Below are 21,110 nucleotides of genomic sequence, written 5' to 3' on the forward strand. Positions count from 1 at the left end.
TCATTTTCTAGTGGTCAGTTTCCTAATCTCCTAAAAATAGCTAAAGTTACCCCAGCCTTTAAAAGTGGAAACTTGCATGATTTACATAATTACGGACTAATATCAATACTTACTGTTATTTCAAAAATATTTGAATGTGCTATGAAATATCGGCTTACTAAATTTTAAATCAAATATAACTTGTTAAAAAATGCACAACACGGGTTCAGAGCTGGCAGAAGTACTTTGTCTGCTTTATCACATTTTACACAGTTGGTCATAAATGCTCTTGATAATGATGAAACTGTGATAGGACTATTTCTTGACCTTTTAAACACATTTGATACTGTTGATCATGAAATATTGTTGCACAAATTATATCAGACTGGAGTTAAAGGAATTTTTAACGACTGGTTTAGATCATACCTGGATAAACGATCCCAGTTTGTTGAAATTACACATTGTAACAGTAAAGGGCATAAAGAGACATATCACTCTCAGGTAAAAAACATGGATTTAGGTATTCCGCAGGGTAGTATTTTGGGGCCTGTTTTTTCTTGATCTACAATATGTAAATGATGATCCTCACAATAATCAAATATAAACTGCAGTTCTGTATGCTGATGAAACAAACATAATTAATAATTATCCTGACCCTATGTGTATACAAACTGCAACAAATACAGTCCTGTCTAGGTTAGAATCATGATTCAGGAAAAACAAATTAACATTGAACCTAAAAAAAAAGACCCAATACATGGAATTCAAGGCATCTAACTACCATGACAAAACTGACAAAAAAAAAAAAAAAAAACTTTTATTAAATGCAAATGCAATTGAAAATATGTTGACCACAAAATTTTTAGGTGCCCATATACCGTAAAGTGGGGTAACTTCGGCAATACAGGGTAACTTTGGCCACTGACGAATAGCAACACTTATTTTCTCCTGCCTCCTATACTGAAAAAGATAACAACTGAAATGCACGTACAAAAGAATGCTCTATCAACACTTGGTAGTCCAAAGAACATTGGCGGGCTCAGTTTTTAGTCAATAAATTTCTTTTGCAGCCCCGACTATTGTCTTGTCTGGCAACAGCAGAAAACAAACTGTTCTCTAGCCCCAGCATTTGATTCTCAATTCCAGTGGTTTATGGGGTCAAAATGTAAGTACGTCTGGTAACTGATCAACCCAATTTGATGCATTTTATTCAAATAGGTTTTTCAGGGATTAGTTTTGTGATAAAAAGTTGTCTTCTTCCGGGGTAGCTTCGGCCACGCCAAGAACATACAGGAAAACATTACGCAGCCGCGGGTATTGTAGATACAATCCTGTTTACTTCAAGAATGCTTTAGAAGAGATTAATAAAGCCACAATAACAATAAATGAGGAAGTTTATCCCGACAGGGAAGGGAAAGACAGTTCCCATTTTCAATGATAAATAGATGGATATCAGTTGACATGGATGATGCACATTTAAGAACTTGATTAATGTCCCAGATATTTTCTAATTTAGAAGACAGTGTATTATGAGGACAGTCTACAAGATTGCTTCTTTTCGATCTCCTTTTCTCTCCATACAATTGGGCCTTATGATTTTCATACCTTTTATTTATTATATTTTGTACTATTACAAATATTTATGCAATGCAATATGTAATTTGTAAGATCATACAATGCTTGTACACTTAGGCTAAATAAAATAGTCTCTTCTTTGTGGAAAATGTGAATTTGATCACTATACTTCTGTTTCACCACAAATCGTTTTAATTTGTTTGTGATTGTTGATACTGGGCATTTATCAGGTTTTTAAAAAACGTTCACAGTAGCCGAAGTAGTACTACATCGAAGAAAACTTTGTTTCTTGAGTTATTTTTATGGTGGCCGAAGTTACCCCAAAACATGGGGTAACTCCGGCCACTCTTTCGATAATCATAATTCATTACTGAATAATAATTAGAATTATGCTCATATTTTCCCCCCCGCTAGCTGCTTTACATCGCACCGTATGTTCATATTTAGAAATGAAGAACAAACATGGCAGGACTTGTATTTTTCAGAAAATTAGAGGGAATATTTCATATTTCAATTTTAAAAATATATGAAAAAGTGGCCGAAGTTACCCCGTTTTACGAGAGATGAAAAATTAAGATGGGATTGTCATATTAAAAAAATTGGGAAGCCTCTGAGTTCTGTTTGTTTTGCCTTAAGGATTTTATCAAATAGTTTTAGTGAAGAATATGTTAGAATAGCATATTTTGGATACTTCCATTCAGTCATCACTTATGCTATTGGTCTCTGGGGCTGCTACAAATCAAATCTTTGATGTTATTTTTCGAATACAGAAACGAGCTATCAGAATTATATCGAGACGTAACAGGTTAAATCACTGCAAACCATTATTTAAGAGACTAAGGATACTCCCAGTACCAAGCATATATATCATGCAATGCATTCTACACGTGAAAAAAAAATAATAATAAATTGATCACTTCAGAAAGAACTTTGGCAATCACAATTACCAGACGCGAACAAGAAATAATATTTTTATCGAGCACAAAAGTAAAACCATTGACTTGAGACATGTAGACTCTGTTGGAATCAGGCTGTATAAGAAGCTTCCAAATAAGATTAAAGATATTAGTCGCATCAGTTCATTTACCACAGCTTTAAAAAATCACCTGCTGAGTAACTGCTTCTATAGTACAGAAGAATACATGATAAAGTGCTCGTAATGATGCTATTACTTACAACATTGTAAACGTTCTTATATCTAGTACATAGCCTTAGAAACATGTTAATGTCAGATTGATTATGTAGGTATTATTAACACCACACTCATAGATTTTTATTTTTTCTTGTAAATATTGGTTATTAATATTACTTATTATTTAAAAAAATTAAGATGTGCTGTGCTAATGTTGAGGTATTTGGTGTTTCTGTTTTTTTCTTTTTCTTTTTCGAAATGTTCATTATTGTGCATATATTAATGTTAGTATTAAGAAATCACTCGACAACTCCTATACTGTTGGCATTTTTCAAAATATGTAATTGTACAGTTTATGGAAGCTAAAAAAATGAATGAATGAATGAGTGAATATCCTAGGCCTAGAGATACTTAGTTCACTACGGATCATATAGTGGACTGAATCATCGAAAAATCCCCAGAAAACCCTCACATTCCTAACAGATTTCCTGAATTCAAAGTTGGTTAAGATTTAATCTATTATGGATCAAGTGTCCCTACCCTCCCATGTGTAGCGGTGAATAGCCTATGTTTGAAGAATGTATTTGTAACTGCTAATCCCATACTAGCACAGAAGTCCAGCAAACAATTCCCATTCCTATTAGCTTGCATATATTCTCCATATTTACCAATCACTCCTTTTTATCCTTCAGTTCTATTACCAACTTCCGCATTGAACTGACCATTAACACGATCCTACCCCTGTTGTTAACCCTGACTATGATATCACTCAATACTTCATAAAACTTGTCTACATTATCTGCACCCTCACATGTTGAATACACAGCGACAATTCTCGTCCTAATTCCTCCAGCTGCCATAATCTACCTATATTATTCGCTCATTGACGTGCCTAACAGAAAAATATATTGCATGCCATAGAATTTCTGATTAACAAACCTTCCCCACACACTGTGCTTCCCTTTATAGCACCCGTGTACACTTCATAATCTATCCCCCATTATCCAAATATCATTACCTCCTAACATATACAGATGCATCCTCTTTGCTGACTCAGCCAGTTCCAGTATCTTTCTTGCATAAGCCCCATTAATATTGACAGCTCCCCATTAAATTCCATTTTGTTCACCAAGTTGTTTCCAAGCAGTCCCACGCCCGTCAAATGGAAGCGGGATTCAGTTACTCCCAACAATCTGAGGCTTGCTTAAAACATTCTGAACGTATTTAGTGAAAATTTTGTGAAACAGGATGCTACCCTTACTTACACGTAGTCCCAATGGGGATTTCTCCTCTTTAATGGGTTAGGGACCACTGGTGGATTGTACAGTTCTAGCCGCCTGAGCACAAGGAGGGCTGAACTCAGACTATGTCCGAGATGTCCACTCCCATTCCACAGCAACTGCATACCTGCCAACTTTTGAAATGGGCTATCAGTAAAACTCACGCGCGACAAAATTTCTAACGATTTTCGACCTAATGTGGCTTGATAAAGATGTTGATTCCCGTAGGGAATGGCCAGGCAGACATCAATTTTTGAAAATGAGACAAAGTCTCTCATAGTGCATTGGTACTGCCGGTGGCTCCAAGTAGCCTACGCAGTGGCCTCCACGGTATGCACTAGCCATGCATCTTAGTAGGCGTGCTATTTACCAACTGATGAGCCCAACTTAGCACATTGGGATAAAACGCTGGCAACTAGGAATGAGTTAGCTGGAAAATTTATAATGTCCAATAACCGACCAACTATATTGGTACTATACCGTGGCTTGACGAAAATAATACTTCTGGGCTACAAAATACAATAATTCATGCTTTAAACAGGATACTTCAATGAAATCATATATACTGTACTTACATCATAGGCCAATGATTTGTATATGAACAAAACAATCAAGAACAAATCCATGTTAAACAGCAGCAGGCGTGGTGAAAATGAAATGGCGTATGGCTTTTAGTGCTGGGAGTGTCCAAGGACAAGTTCGGCTCGCCACATGCAGGTCTTTTGATGTGACGCCCATAGGCGACTTGCGCATCGTTATGAGGATGAAATGATGATGAAGACGACACATGCACCCAGCCCTCGTGCCAGTGAACTTAACCAATTAATGTTAAAATTCCCGACCCTGCCGGGAATCGAACCCGGGACCCCTGTGACCAAAGGCCAGCACGCTAACCATTTAGTCATGGAGCCGGACAGCAGGCGTGGTGAATACTGGTTTAGAGCATACATAACAGGACTTCCTTGATAAATTAAGCAGATATGTGATAACTGAAAAAGACTTTACACAATAAAACTTGTTTAACATAAGACAGGCAAGATATAATACACACAGAAAATCACATGCTAGTTCAACGTTAAAGTCATGGTTGTGGCCTTTTTAGCTTCCTGCAAAAAGTCTTGAGAATATGTTTTGTCATAACAGGGACCAAAACTCCTGGTCTTCAAAATAGAAATAGACTCCAGAGATTCACTGAAAATGGATGATCTGAACTCTGTTCTATTTTTCTTCACTAGGCTGGTAACACGTTCACATTCTGCACTGCTGTGGGATATGGTGATAACAGAGATGGCTTTTCAGTAATCCCTACCTCCCATCCGAAAGTTTTCGAGTCAAATCCAAATCATTCCTCGATAATTACACCCCTTCTTCCCTTCCCGACAGAAATTTATTCTAAATTATATCATATTATACAATAAAAGTTGCACATTTTCAGTCAGTTCTGTCAGAAAACATTCTTTATAGTAGGTTTTTTTTTGTTTTTTTGTTTTTAAACAGCAGCTACTCTTCAATGTGGGTTTTCTAGATGCATCCTTCCCCCTGTGATGACATTATAGTCTTCTGAACAATAAGCTATTTCAGTGTAGATGTTCTTAATGTATGCCTTTATTCCTTTAGTTTTTTTCTTATTAACACTGAAAACTCATTCCATGGGAGAGTTACTGTCAGGTACACTTAGTACTACAATAATACAACATTACATTTTATAGTGGAGAAGAGCATTTATAATTAATTTCACAACGCTCACAGGTAGCAAACTGAAGTGATGACTGAAGTATTGTTGCCAACTCACAAGCATTGAAACGAGGAGGATTGAGCAGTAATCCTCAAAACAATTTTTTTTTCCTTTTCCCCATTGAAATTATTTTCTCGTGACAATGTCGCTTTTCCGTAATAATTTCCCCTTCGATTGTAATACCATAAATGTGAGGAGAACCCCATAATAATTACTGATAATCCGTAATAGTTGGCACCTCTGTGATAATAGCATTACTCTAGAAATTTGTTTATACTTAAGAAGTCCATCGGCTCCATGAATTCTTGATATTTGTGTCCAACTGGAATCACTTGCAGCATCTTGATTTGCAGCCAAAGTGTCATCTACTTGAAGAGCTGTAGACTGCCTCTGAAGCTCAATCATCACCTCATCTGTAGTTTCATTCTCTTCCTTGCATAACACGATAGGAAACTTTTCCAAAAAAAGATGTATAGAAGAAAACTGTTTATCTTCAATTTTGTCTAACCTAGCAACTTGAGCATGCTTTAACACATCATCCTTGAGTGGAAACTTCTTGATGATGTAGTCACAAACAGTACAAAAGTAGTTTCTCACTGATGAAAAGAAAAGGGATTTTTGTGTATCCTGGAGATCATTCACTATATTCGAGTCTGAATGCCAATAACTAACTCATCATCACTTCCTTGATACTGAATCACTTACTCAACTTCAAGCAATGAGGAGCTTTTGACAATTTTGGGCTTAACAAACTTGGTGAATAACTGCTTTAGCAATTCCATTAGAAGTTCTAATAAAAAGTGAACTTGTGGGGAAGAAGTCTGAAGGGCAACATTGAATTTGCCAAATACAGGAATAGTCACATGAAGGAAAGTAAAAAAGGCCTTATTCGAGGACAGGAACATAAACAATTTTTCCTTACATGTTGTAGCAGAAGTCTTACTTTTTAGGATGGATTTGTCACATATGGGAGAATATGCTATTCTTTTGGGGGCATGTGTAGTAGCAGAATCAAGAATTCTCTTCTTCTGATACTCTTTGGATCCACTTTGTTCAACTCTAGGTATTCTGAAACATGTCAAGCCTATGGAAATGTTTTAGGTACATAATATTACTTCCTCCTTGAAGAAAGAAAGAAGTGGATCCCACTGGTCCACTAGTCTATCCAAACATCTGCCCAAAGATAACAACCTAGTACGTACACGTTTCAGAATTTTCTTTGCCTCTTTCAAGTTCTGAAATTTCTGAAGACGTTCTTTCCTTTTGACACTCTTCTCTAAAGAATACAATATATCAACAAGGATCTCATCCACTTTAAGTGGTAATCTTCCAGCACCTTTTTCAGCTGCTAGATTAATCAGATGGCACATGCAACCTATGATGGCAATACCTGGTTGAACTTCCTTCAGAACTGCTGAAACTCCATTTTTGTGTCCTATCATAACAGGATCATTGTTGGAGCAGAAAGCCACACAGTTTTTAATTGGTATTTTATGAGAATTCAGCTGTGATAACATCAGGTTACCTATGTTTCGCCCTGTTGAGTCCCCGTCTAACGCTGGTACGTATAGCACAGTGCTCACTACTTTTTCCCGTGGAATATCATAGAATGTAACAACAATAGGATACAACTTGGCATTCGTATCATTGCTTCCATCCGTTACCAAAGAAAATGGTTCGTTCTGAAGGCACTTATCAACTTCAGATGATGCATTTTTTGCCATTTTATTTACAATACATGTCGTTTTCATGCGACCACAGCTATATTTCTTTGCAACTTCTGATGTGGGAAATATTCTCTTAAATAAAGCGCCAGCATGATCAGCCACACTCCAGAAATAAACAGACACTCAGCTCTAATTACGTCACTGTCAACGTTTCCAGACTTGGCAAAAGAAGGTGTTGATTTTCTTGTTATCTTCCTTCGATTTAACATAACTTACATGTTTACCGCACTTCACACGATTACAGAAATCGTTTCTTCCACCAAGTGCAATATTAATATCACACCGACATACCGTGCAAAAGGCAAATTTTTCTCCCTTTCTTGATTTTAGTATGTACGGAAAATTAACAGAATATGATTCTTTAAATGTTTCTTGTTGGATTTATTCATAAATCCTACAATAGGAATACAGCGTATGAAAATGTCCAAAAACATGTCAATATCTACTGAAACATCGAAAGGAAACTGGATCGCTGAACGCCACATGAAATTATAACAAACACTCACGGCAGTCAAACACTTCATTAAAACATGTCAAAGCACACAAAGTCTTAAAACATTAAATAAACAGGACACCAACCTCATGAACAAATAATATGCACATGGTAAAAAACAACACAACACACGTGGAATGAATGTAATTAGTCCCCAGGAACACAGGAAACTGTGAAGCACAAAGTTATAACACAGAATCTCGAACACTTCATTAGAATATGTCATAACCTTAAAAGGCCAAAACATTCAAGGAACGCCAACTTCATGAACAACAAACAACACTCACGTGGTCAAAGAATATGGGTTAAACCGAGCGGAACAATGAATTTGCGGAGTAGAGCCTGTCGACACCTAAGATTCACATGGAAGAACTGTTATCTTGGCTTTAATTCAACTTCAATTAGGAGAAAAACATCACACAGTTAAAAATAACAATCATATCAAAGAATGAGTCATCGAGTATCGTGGACCTGCCTTCAACCCATGCAAACAATCGATTGTAGAGAAGTGGGGTGATTTTCAAATTTTAAAGTTTCAAATTTTTGTCCGCGAAGTCATAAAATGACACTGTCCATCCATAAAACCATAAATGCTGCAATTTCCATCAATTTTACAGATAAACCGTAAAAGTTGGCAGGTATGCAACTGGTATCTCGACTCTCAAGACCACTTACTAGGCCACTCAGCCGTTGCCCATAGTTCACCAACTAGGACGTGACTACAGTCGCCCACACCACAAGCCACCAAGTACAAAATATCAAAATCATAAGTGACTTAAGTTGTATTAAAGAGTACAGCCAAGAATTAAGGGTGCATTCAGCAATCAAAGTCTTCTCAAATGATTATTCTCCTGAGAATGTTTAAAAAATACGGGCAAGAACTGTGATGAAAACAAAGAATTTCCTGCACGAGTTTTGAGCGAAACCAGTGAAAAATCCCAACTTACAACACAGGCCTGGCTACCGGTGAATGGTTCCTTAACGAAAAGCTGGGAAGTCACAGATTTCATCGATGAGGAAAGCAGGTTGAACTCTACCCCCAAAGAAGCAGTTGTAAACTCCTCACTCAACAAAATTTAAAAAATGAAATAGTTAACTTCATAAGCAATTGCTTCTTATTTGATTATATTCCAATTGGTTACATGGCTGAGAGGTTTTTCTGCATAAAACTCACCTTTCTTGTCTTCTTTCTTGCCACTTGCAACCAAAAGAGGCCAGAAATAATGATGACGTATAGGATGTCCTTCCTGCTTCATAGCAGCCAAAAGTGCACAAGACTGCTCAATGTTGCCTAGTAGTAAGCTGGTCTCTGTCGCCAGGCACAAAGCACGTGGATGTATTTCATCACGCTCCATTTGTAAACACACTGCCACAATCTTGTCAATGGGCTAGCAACACAATAATTTAATTATTTTCACTGTAAAATACCAAATATAAACCCAACACTGAAATTCATAGTGAGAGAAAACAAGTATTTTGAAAGGATTATGATTATTCTTCATACGAGGGTTGTAAATAAAATAGTGGCAACACAGTCAACAAAATTCCATTACATCTATTCAATACAATCACGGTGAAGTTATGGACCCCCTACCTAATGTGAGGCAGGTAGGATGCTGTCAGCAAGGCAGTCTCGTGGCGCCCTACTGCTTGGATTGCTTCAATCAAAGGTACAAATCAAAGTTTTTGCTAGGGGCTTTACGTCGCACCGACACAGATAGGTCTTATGGCGACGATGGGATAGGAAAGGCCTATGAGTTGGAAGGAAGCGGCCGTGGCCTTAATTAAGGTACAGCCCCAGCATTTGCCTGGTGTGAAAATGGGAAACCACGGAAAACCATCTTCAGGGCTGCCGATAGTGGGATTCGAACCTACTATCTCCCGGATGCAAGCTCACAGCCGCGCGCCTCTGCGCGCACGGCCAACTCGCCCGGTACAAATCAAAGTCGCAAGGACACAGGTTATTATGAAAGGTATTCCAAGACTTCCAAATACCACCTGTGCAACATGGTAGTGACCGCTTCAGTCATATGGCAATACAAGATGCAAGGTGGCTTGTCCCACAAGAAATGTGGACGTTCCCGTCAAATAGCCGGACCACTTCCATGATGGTCAAGGAAACGGCGATAGCCTGCTGAACTGATAGTTCCACCTTAAGGCACAGCGTAACGAATGATGACATCTTTGGAATTGTAAGCCCGTATCCACATGACTCTCACCCTACTAGGTTTCTGTAGAATTTTCTTTGGACGTGGCGAACCAGGGTGACGCCTTTCATCCAACTGTCACTTTAGTTTGGGCTCATCTTGCCCGTGCTCATGTTTTATCAATGGCCAGAACACACCTTAGAAATGCATCCCCCTTCTTGCAGTATCTGTCAAAATGGCACCAGCTACATCTTTGAGGTGGTGGGAACCAAACAGGATGCTATTTTCCTCACGTTGAGAATTTTCTTCAGCATATACCACACTGGATGATCGCTAATCCCAATACCTGAAGATAATTCTCGGACAGACCATCAGTTGTCTAGGGAAGTGAGGCCTCACACTAACTCTACCAGGTCATCAGAAATTGACAGCTGACCTACGCGGAATAAATCCATGGATCCATCTTGACTCCCACAAAACTTACTTACCCAGTGTGCAACAGTCTGAAAAGGCAATGCATCACCGCCACAGGATTCATGTAAACCTTGATGACATTCCCGTGCAGTTTTGCCACGCAGCCTGTATTTTCATCCACAATCACTGTTTTAGCTTTGTACGCATGAGTTACGGTGATACAGAACACGCTGCCCACTTCAACTGCTTGTGAAGACCCCACCACTCGCAGCACCATCTGCACCAATGACACAAGTTCCAACTGATGATCTTCACCGCTGCTAGTAAACCTGCAATGCTGTAGCATCATCCTGACACTGCTGACACTATTCTTTTTCTTTTTTACAACTGACTTTACGTCGCACCGGCACAGATAGGTCTTGTAGCGACGATGGTATAGGAAAGGTCTAGGAGTGGGAAGGAAGCGGCTGTGGCCTTAATTAAGGTACAGCCCCAGCCAGCATGTCTCTCGTGTGAAAATGGGAAACCACAGAAAACCATCTTCAGGGCTGCCGACAGTGGGGTTCGAACCCACTATCTCCCGGATGCAAGCTCACAGCTGCGCGGCCCTAACCGCACGGCCAACTTGCCCGGTGCCACTATTTTATTTCAATAAACATGTTCATGAAGAATTACTCCATAACAAATTTCAACACAAGTTTCCAGACACATACTAAAAGAATGACAAATAATGAAGAATAAAAAGCTGAATTCAAAATAATTCATATAATTCCCATATGAAGGCAGATCAAATATAAACCGAAATTTAAATTTAAAGTTTAATGATTCACTCGAGAGGTGAAAAGGCAACAACTCACTTTTCTACATAATCTCCTAATGTAGAAACGTATTTGTCCCGTCGTATTGGCACTTTTATTACATCCTGAAAGAAAGAATGGGGACATGTCTGCAGCCAGTTGCACACTAACTCCTCTACCCATGCATAAATTGAATTGTTGTCCCCTCAGCACCTCCTTGAGCAGTCCCAGTGAATGATAATCACAGGGCGATAAATCTGGGCAGTAAGGAGAAGGTTCCAGTTGTGTCCAGTAAATTTTTTCCAGTTTATCACACGTTAAAACAGCAGTTGGGGTTTGCATTATCATGAAGCAGAATAATGAAATCTCAGATTGGCTGCCGACATTTGGCAGTAGCAGGCAAAATTCACTTATTTCAGATTGAATGCCAACATAGTTTGTTGTGATAAGCAGTTATTTTAACAAATAAACTGACAAGAGGGTCCATCTTTTCAACACAATATATCAAGTAAATGACATTACATCAGCCATGGTCATTATACACTGCCAAGCAAAAAAAAAGAAAAAAGCAACACATCAGAATTTTCAAAAATGGTGATTTATTTTATTAAAATCAATTACTAACTTGTGTGGGTTGTTATCTTTATCACTGTCATTTAACACACTACAAATGTGATATCCAGAGCAATTTTCATTGAGAGAAATGAGATTTTACAGCAAATTATTCACAAGGACACAGAAATTGCTAAAATCACCCTTGATGTATCAAAATTTAATACTGTGTAAGGACAGTTAATTTTAATTTCCTTTCACTCAAAAGTTACGGTTATTATTGCACTGCATTTCTGCACTATAACATACACTTTCAGAAAGGTGTGTTGCCACCTCTGGTATGAATCACAGCTATCATCCTATGAGGCATACTCCTGATGAGTGCCGCAATGTCCTCTTGAGGAATGAGCTCCCATTCTTCTTGAAGGACTTCCAGCAGCTCCTGAATAGTCTCTGGACAATGACTACGTACTTTTCTTCCCAAAACATCCCATAGATGCTCAATCGGGTTGAGATCCAGACTGCGTGTAGGCCATTGCATCAGTTGGATCCCTACTTCCTCAAGGTACTGAAAGACACATCTTGCAACATGAGGGCGTGCACTGTCCTGCATTAGCACGAAATCGTCACCAATTAAAGGTGGAAAAGAAACAAAATGTTCTTTGAGGATTTCTTCAATGTAACGACAGGCCGTAAGTGACCCGACTTCCACGAAGATGAGTTCTGTTAGAGCAGCCAAAGAGATGCCTCTCCACACCATTTCAGAACCACCATTGAAAGGAATCCGTGAAGAAAAGTTGCATTGGGAATAAGTTTCTCCACGTCTCCTCCACACCCTTTCTCGTCCATCTGGGGATCTGAGGCTAAACCGAAATTCGTCCATGAAGAGAACTGTTCCCCACTGTTCATCAACCCAATCCCGATTATCTCTCGTGAAACGTAAGCGATTCTGTCGATGCTGACGAGTAAGATCTGGGCCACCAGCAGGCCTTCTGGAGTAGAGTTAAGCATCACGTAACCTCCTCCTCACTGTCCACTCACTGACATTCACACCTTGTACCTGTTCAAGCCTACTTGTGGCTTGAACCGCAGTACTACGTCAGTCATGCAGAAATTGAAGGCGCAAGAACTGGTCATCCCTTGCAGAAGTTGACCTTCTCCTACCAGATCCTGGCCTGCGAGTGTATGAACCCACTTCCCGATACCTCTGAATAGTACGTGAAATGGTTGATGGAGCGCAGTGTAACAACGCAGCCACATAACGCAAGCTGCACCCATCCTCTACTAACGGTACGGCCCTAGCAGCATCTTCTGAGCTCAGCGGCATCTTCACCCAGTAGCGCTCTGCTGTAAGTAGCGTAAGTGCTGTCTAATACTGATTAGAAGGTCAGAGAATTCCCTCCATCACACTTGGAGGTAACAATGAAGGCATGGTAACAAAGATGTGCATTCTTGTGATAGGCAGTAACTTTCACCTGCACAGCACTATACCTTTGGGATGGTCTACTGTTTGCTATTATTGCTTATTGTTGAGTTCATTCCATTCAACAATCTTTGATAACATTTTCTAAGATCCAGTACATAGTAAAAAGTTTCATAGGAGGGTACGAGGAATGTTCAATTTATATCTTATCAAAGTTTCTCAAATATCTTGAGGTGTTGCGCTTTTTTTCTCTCTCTCTCTCGGCAGTGTATGTAGTTTAATGTTATAATTATTCCTGTAACATTGTCTTTAGTATACATATGTTCTAGTTATCACATAATCTGTTTAATTTTTATTTGGCTAAAGATGATCACTAAGTGGCTGAAATTAGTCCTAAAACTGATGTAATATCATTTACTTCATATATTGTATTGAAAAAGTTGCACTTCAATACGGAACAAAAATGAAATTTATAGCTTATGAAGCAGTTATTGCATTGTGCAGAAGTTGGCAGTAGTAGCCAAAATTCACTGATCTTCATTCATGGAGGAACTCAACTAACGAAATGCCTATGGAGTGCCTAAAAGACACTTTGTTCAGACTTTTTCAGCTGACAAACATCTTTTGGCCTTTACTGCTGCTGTTTCCCCTCTCTTCTGCCACTCCATGCTTCCTTATTTGGATTCAGCAGTAGGAATACTTTTGATGGCCTGAAGCTTCATAAAGGTGAAGATACAGCACAAAAATCCTCTCTTCCTACCTTGTAGCAAGTCGGGAGCTTCTGGTAAAATTCTCAGACAAGCACGTATTTGTTGCTCGGATAGGTACGGTAATCAAGGTCATCACTGGTGAAGGATTGAGCACTCTCATAACTTATTCTTACAGCTGATGAAATTTCAGGAACCTTTATGACATCATCTATTTAGATAAGGTCACAAACCTCTCAAACTTTTTATTCTGCGATACTTGTGTCGGACCGCTGCTGCTGTAGTTCATTTCCCAAGCCTCTTGTCACAATAAACACATGCATCTTTGAAAGGGTTTGCGCGCTGAATTCAGTTTGCAGTCTCCTCAGAATTTCGGCATATCTGATGCCTTCTTTGAGAAGAAACTTCATGATAGCACGTTGCATAAAGGACAGATGTACTTCTTACACACTCATTTTGTTACCAACGAGAGGAAAACGTGCGTATCAGATGAGGAATTGTCTTTAACCATCCCCACCATTCTCCACTCACGGCCACAAACCGGTCCATTCTGCACTTCATTTGCTAGGTGAAAATTTCAGTTTATATTTGATCCACCTCTGTATCATTTTCAGTCAGTCCTTATACATTTGTCTAACTGCAATACCACATTAAATAGCAGGGACACACAGTACAGTACAAGTAAAACCACTAAAGTAGATATGTTGTGGATGATTTAGAGAATGTAGTCATGAATTAATTTTTCAAGGCAGTATCTATAATTAGCTGTCTCCAAATATCGTTAAAGGAAGTGGTGATGTGAAATCAGTAACATTATTATTATTATTATTTGTTAGGTACGTTGGTGAGTAAAACAATTGTTATGATTGGATTGTTTTTATCACATTTTAAACCTACTTCTCTCCAAAAATTACCTATATTGGCCCAAGTTATAAGATATTAAACAATCACCTTGTTAATGATCTCGCCTGCTATATTAATAGCAACAACCGTGAATATTTCTTAACTAAAGTAAACTCATCTCCTCATCTCTATGTGGTGCAACTCCTTTTAGGCACACCCCTAATGGAGGGAAGCAGCATGTACTATTTCTACTGCATATCAACCTTCCTGCCATTCTTAAATCTCTGGCAGTACAGTACCGGGAATCAAACTCATGCTCCCAAGAATGGCAGCTAATTGTGCTAACCATTACGTTGGTAGACATTCTTAACTACAAAACATAGATATATAGCATGACTCACGCGTGCTTGCAATGCATGGGTCGGACACAAAACTATTCACCTATTTGTGCAATGTCATCACAGCTGCAGTAGGCCTACGCTACAGAGACGAACATTTCTTAACTACAAAACACAGATGTAGCGCATGACTTTGATGCGTGTTTTCATTGCACGGGTTATACAGATGAAACTATTCACAAATTTGTGTAATTTCACTGCAGCTGCAGTAAGGCTTATACCAGCTTCAAAACGGAATCATTGTTCTTCTCTGACAAATTATGTTGGGGGGGGGATCTTGTATGTGAGATTTATTTTTTAATTTTCTTTCTCTCGAAAAGCCGGAGCAGGGGGGGTCTAACACATGAGTAAATATGGTGTTCAAGAATGTTGGCGACATGGTTGAGTGACAAAGGCCTAATGAATAATGATCTCAGTAATACGCTGGGGTACCATCACACTTCGCCTTGAATGAACATTTTCCCGGTCGCTGGTTTGGCTGTGGTTCACTGACATCATCAGCACTCTTAACATGGCCACCACACAGTTCAGATCTTACCACCCCAGGCAACTCATTGAGGGGTATCATCAAGAAACGTGCCATCATGCTACTACAATACCAACGATCAGTTACAGAGGGCCCACAAATGTGCACGTCACATAGGACATACAGTATCAGTTCGTGTTTAAAGCATCAAGGGGGCCCATACAGCTACACTAGATGTATAAGGTAAGGTATAGGGGTACGGTGATTTCTCGCCCACCTTGTAGCCTGTTTCCATCTGAACAGACAACACACCATATAGCAAAACCTTTAACTGATTATAGTGAATCTCACCTTGTGTGTGTGTTGGTCTTTGATAGAATACCTTATTTGCTTAAATTCAAGGGAAGTACAGTATTCTTTCAAGAATACTAATTGTTAGCTAATGGCTCTTTAAGGCCATTTTCTGCGACTCACATGAACAACAGGTACTAGTATACTTAAGTGCAATGAAGACATGCTTGCAAAAACGGTCTCACACTCAAAATTTTAAAAAGTGAGGTGCTGAGATTTGCTGAGCAATATGAATAGTGACTAATCCTATGTGCGCTAATATCAACAGGGACCATTTAGAGGATATACAGTGGGTGGAAATTTTAATGTTTTTACCTGAGAACCTTGGTCAGTATGCAAAACTGGGCTAATCCCTATAGAGCAAAAATTAAATAAGTGTATAAAACATTGCAGGCTTAGCACCAACATTATAGTGTGGTGTGGTGGTGAACTGATGATCGAAATAACGCATTTGCTGAGAGCAGCGAACATTATGAACATTACATACGAACTTTAATGTAACTTATCATTTAAAAAAATCATTCCTGGAAATATTATGTTTCGAATGATATGTGAATATGTACCTACTCCAGAATGTTCATTGCATCAATGTTGGTGACCCTGGCTTTTGCTTGGGTGAAACAGAGCGATTTTGCTGAGGGAGCTGAAGCAATGTGCGAAAATTATTGTAAAAGGAAAAGTAATCCTGTAAAGTGGTGTCGGGAAATTCAGAAAAAGAAAGGAACAGTGTTGAGGAGCATGTTAATTACTGCCGTTGTTCGCATGTTTTGAAAAGATGACAGAAGGTTATCGCGGAAGACTTTTTCTCAATTTCTGGAATTTGGGTGATCAACAAAATGCATACATGTCGGGTTGTGTACAGATTTGCACAGTGAAACAAAGATATGTATATTATTCTGGTAGCAGTAGAAGACAATGCTCGTGTGTTTTCAAGGTTATGACAGATGCAAAAGAGGTTCAAAATTGTAAAAAGGCCATAATGTCTATATTTAAAATAAGTAATGGACGACTTTCTCAAATAATATTCAAGGGAAGAAAACTTCAGGTACCTTCAAGGTAAGCATTCACTGTGCTTCTTATCACTTTTCACTTGCAGTTCCCTACTTAAGTTAGTTGTGCTTCAAGATAATAAAACAAGGTTGTAAGAGAACAAAGTTTTATTCTGTTTTAGTTGGATCAGAGGGGTCAGCATGGCAACAGTCCCAAAAAAAGAGAAGGCGCAGATGTAAGGTAGCACAATGACAGTTTCCCCACTCAGTCGAGTCATTATTTTTGGAAAAAGTATCCTAACATGAAGTAATTGAGTGGAGAACTCAATATCAGTGTTATGTACAATTTGTATAACGACAAGTGCACCCAGGAAAATAGGACACAAGTTAGCCTTGCCATTTACAGAAAGATTTTCTAGAAATATAACAGTTTGTCTTTCCAAGCACCTCGTAGTGATACACGTAAAATATGTGACAGTTTAAACATTAACATTTCAGCAGAGAATGATCCTCTGAAAAGAAAAAAAAATAGATCTAGAATGTACGTTAGAACTCCATAAACGAAAAGGAGAGTTGCCTATGAACAGTTAAAAGCAGATACCCAATTAGCTAAGGAAGACAGCACTGTTCATGTGATTGCTCTTGATATGCAGCAATGTCTCCCCATTCCCCAATTGACTATAAACTCAGCTTTGGACTTTGAATTTTGATATTCGCAATGTTGAAAATAATGCTGCAACAATGTTTATGTGGTCTGAGGATGTAGAAGGGAAGGGGGGCTGATGATATAATTTCATGCCTTCGGCATTATGTAATGACTTCCATTCCTGATAACTTAACCACCTGATAGTATATTCTGATTCCTGTTTTTGTCAAAACAAGAACTTTTCACTAGTTAGTTTTTGGATGTTTTTAGTACAGACTGGAAGATTTAATATAATAGAACATAAATATTTTGTTCCAGGTCACGTGTATTTGCCATGTGACAGAGACTTTGACCTTAGAGAGAAGAAAATAAGACAAGTGTCATCAATTTACATTCCAGATCAATGGATGGAACTTGTTAGGAAGACTAGGGTTAAGATGCCTTTTGCAGTGGTAAAGATGACATGTGGCATGTTTATCACTTCTTCGCCTTTACTGAATAAGATAACTAAAAGAACAGTCTCTGATTCAAAGCAAAAGCTATTAAGCAAGATTACATGTTGTAAAATCAGACAAGAGGACCCTTTTAGGTTACTTTTCAAGTACCCATACTCTTATATTGAAGAGTATGATTCTGTAGATCTCAGAAAGAAAGTACCTGGCAGACCATCATTCAGTATTTAACACCTACCATGTAAGTACGACAGACCTAGGCCTGTACTTCCAGCCAAAGTCAAGGATATCTTAGACTTATTAGATTACATACCCCCTGTGTATCGTGCATACAAAAAATGAAATGGCGTATGGCTTTTAGTGCCGGGAGTGTCCAAGGACAAGTTCGGCTCACCAGATGCAGCTTTCGATTTGACGCCCTGCATGTCATGATGAGGATGAAATTATGATGAAGACGACGCATACACCCAGTCCCCATGCCAGCGAAATGAACCACTTATGGTTAAAATACCCGACCCTGCTGGGAATCTAACCCGGAACTCCTGTGACCAAAGGCCAGCAAGCTAACTATTTAGCCATGGAGCTGGACATGCATACTACAGAAATCTTGCTTCCAATGCATGTAGTCCCACGTAAGAAAAAGATAATCCACTTTTTGATACTCCTGATTATGATTAGATTATGGTACAGGATTTTGTTTGATATTCCTGATTATGATTAGGTTATGGTACAGGATTAAGTATCTGTAGGCCAACCTGATTATTGCATTCATTAATGAAGTATGTGTTATTTGTTTGTAACAACACTTTCTTTATACATATTATATATTGTCAGAATTATGTGTATTTCCTTTCCATTTATTTATGTTATAAAATTAACACATGCATACTGAGTATACAACTTCCCTTAAGTTCATTGAGCTATTGCATAGCTAGTCTGAAATAAAACAATTAAAATTGCTATAAAAAGATTCTCCTGAATATATACCTTGATTTGATTTGCAATACACCAGGTAAAATTATTACAGTATTTTTGTTGTTGTTGTTGCTGTTTGTTCCATTTTCAAAACTTAAATCTTCTCCTTTCAAGCAAAATGAGGGTTAGACCATTTCTGCAAGCATGCCTTCATTTTGAAATCAAAATACTTACTCTGTTTGCACGAACAAGTTGACGTATAAGAAAAGAGCCAGAAGGTAAGGACTGCCCATCACTTCTAATGGCTCGAGGCATAGTTGACAAGATTTTCATGGCTACGTCTTCATTACCACTATTCACAAGTCGTAAAATTAGATTCACAGCATCTTGATTGTAACCTGCTGTCTGTCTCATTCTGCCCATGACCTACAAACACAACAAAAATCATAGCACTTTTGAAAAAAGGGAAAGAAAATGTCATGGAAGATATAAAATTGATGTGGTTTCATGTAAGTAGGTAATGTAAAGGAACAAGAAACTTATTTATATTGACAATTTCTTTCCTCCTTTTGTGTTTGTCTTGTGTTCCTATTTGTTCCTATTGTTTTACCACCTGTGCTAATCTTTTATCTTTTTGCCCTTTCCTTTTTCCTTTGTTTATCTGGGTTTCTTCTCATCCTACACTTCCCACATCAAGAATGAAAATCTGTCAAGATGTCTCCGTCACGAGTGATGAAGCCCCCCAACCCCAATGAAGCTGGAAAGTAGAAACAAGCTCGTCAGGGGCTGAGAAGAAATAGATGAGGAAGAACTGGGATTGATGTGGAGAGAGCATTGTCCTTGTCTTGTTGTGTTTTTTTCTATTTCTCCTCCCTCTTCCTACACTGACTTGTCGTGTTTTTCCTGCTGTGTGTTTCTTTTGTTCCTATATTTCTATAAATGATTTGCAGTTTCATGTAATGGATAGGAACTAACAAAGTGACAAATCAAGAAAGAAACATAAATAGGAACACAACAACAGATCAGCACTAGAAGACTGAGCAATAGAAAAGGAGACTAGGACGATCTCCAAATCTTCATATACTGCCATCTTCAAATAGACACACTTTCTCCTCATTAACCCCAATTCTTCTAAGCCCCCCCACCGATGAGCTTGTTTCTGCTTCCTAGCTTCACCAGGAAGGCAGATTTCCACACTCATTGAGGAGCCTTCTTGACACATCTTCAGTCTTGATGTGGGAAGTGTGGGTAAAAAAAGAGATGGATAAACACAGGAAAAGGGAAGAGACAAGAGATAAACATGAATACAGGCATTAAAAGACTTCAATCATAGGATAAACACAACAGGAGGAAAGGCACCCAACGGCTCAATATAAATAACAGGAAACGCATGGGGAGCATCATATATGGATGGAGTACGGATAAAAGAAACACATGGGTCCAAAATTTTCAGTTACTCTCTTTATCCTCGAGTGAAGAAGGCTGCAGCCAAATATTTTGGACCCATGTGTATAGTCACTGGAGGATTCTTATTCTAGCTAGTATTTATTTTATGTGAACTACAGTAGAAGTCCGCTATAGCGAGTACGGCATATAGCGAGAACTCTGTTGTAACAACAGTATTTTTCCATCCCTTGAAAATTCCTATATTAAACTGTTTGCCATTCTTCGGTTATTGCGAAAACCCAACAACGAGCGATTAAGCGTGCGTTATATTTCTGTTATCGATATTTGTATACTCCAGAGATTATATTGAAGGCGATTGATCAACTTCGGTATAGTTTTCTCGTTATGTGCACTAGCGAGCTCTCTCGTCGACAATCAAACTCGAAGGTGATGTCTGAGTCGATTACTAATACTTGTCAACTGATGTTCTGTAAACACAATTCGAAATGAAACAGAACATTTTTCCATAATAAATGCATAAATAACGTGGCCAATAGCAGTAGTTAATTTGTTAGAAATATAAGCTGAAGTAAACTATCCCTTAATTTTAATGTTATGTTTGTAATTAATTAAGAATGTGATACACCTCAAAATATGGAGCAGAGTGGATGACTGATTTCAGAGGTTAGTTCATTCAGTAACA

The 21,110-nt window shown here is 38.5% G+C and overlaps 1 protein-coding gene across 1 annotated transcript in view; it reads right to left on the bottom strand.

The window, feature by feature from the left end:
- The window catches only part of bsf (bicoid stability factor), a 351,343-nt gene that overhangs the window by 246,469 nt on the left and 83,764 nt on the right, over positions 1-21,110 (bottom strand). Inside the window, exons 6-7 of the mRNA XM_067153608.2 lie at positions 19,256-19,447; positions 9,096-9,309 (exon numbers count right to left, since the gene is read on the bottom strand). Coding sequence (XP_067009709.2) covers positions 9,096-9,309; positions 19,256-19,447 — 406 coding nt within the window. The remainder of the gene's footprint in view (positions 1-9,095; positions 9,310-19,255; positions 19,448-21,110) is intronic.

The sequence above is a fragment of the Anabrus simplex genome, chromosome 9 (assembly GCF_040414725.1).
Source record: "Anabrus simplex isolate iqAnaSimp1 chromosome 9, ASM4041472v1, whole genome shotgun sequence".
NCBI classification, from domain to species: Eukaryota; Metazoa; Arthropoda; class Insecta; order Orthoptera; family Tettigoniidae; genus Anabrus; species Anabrus simplex.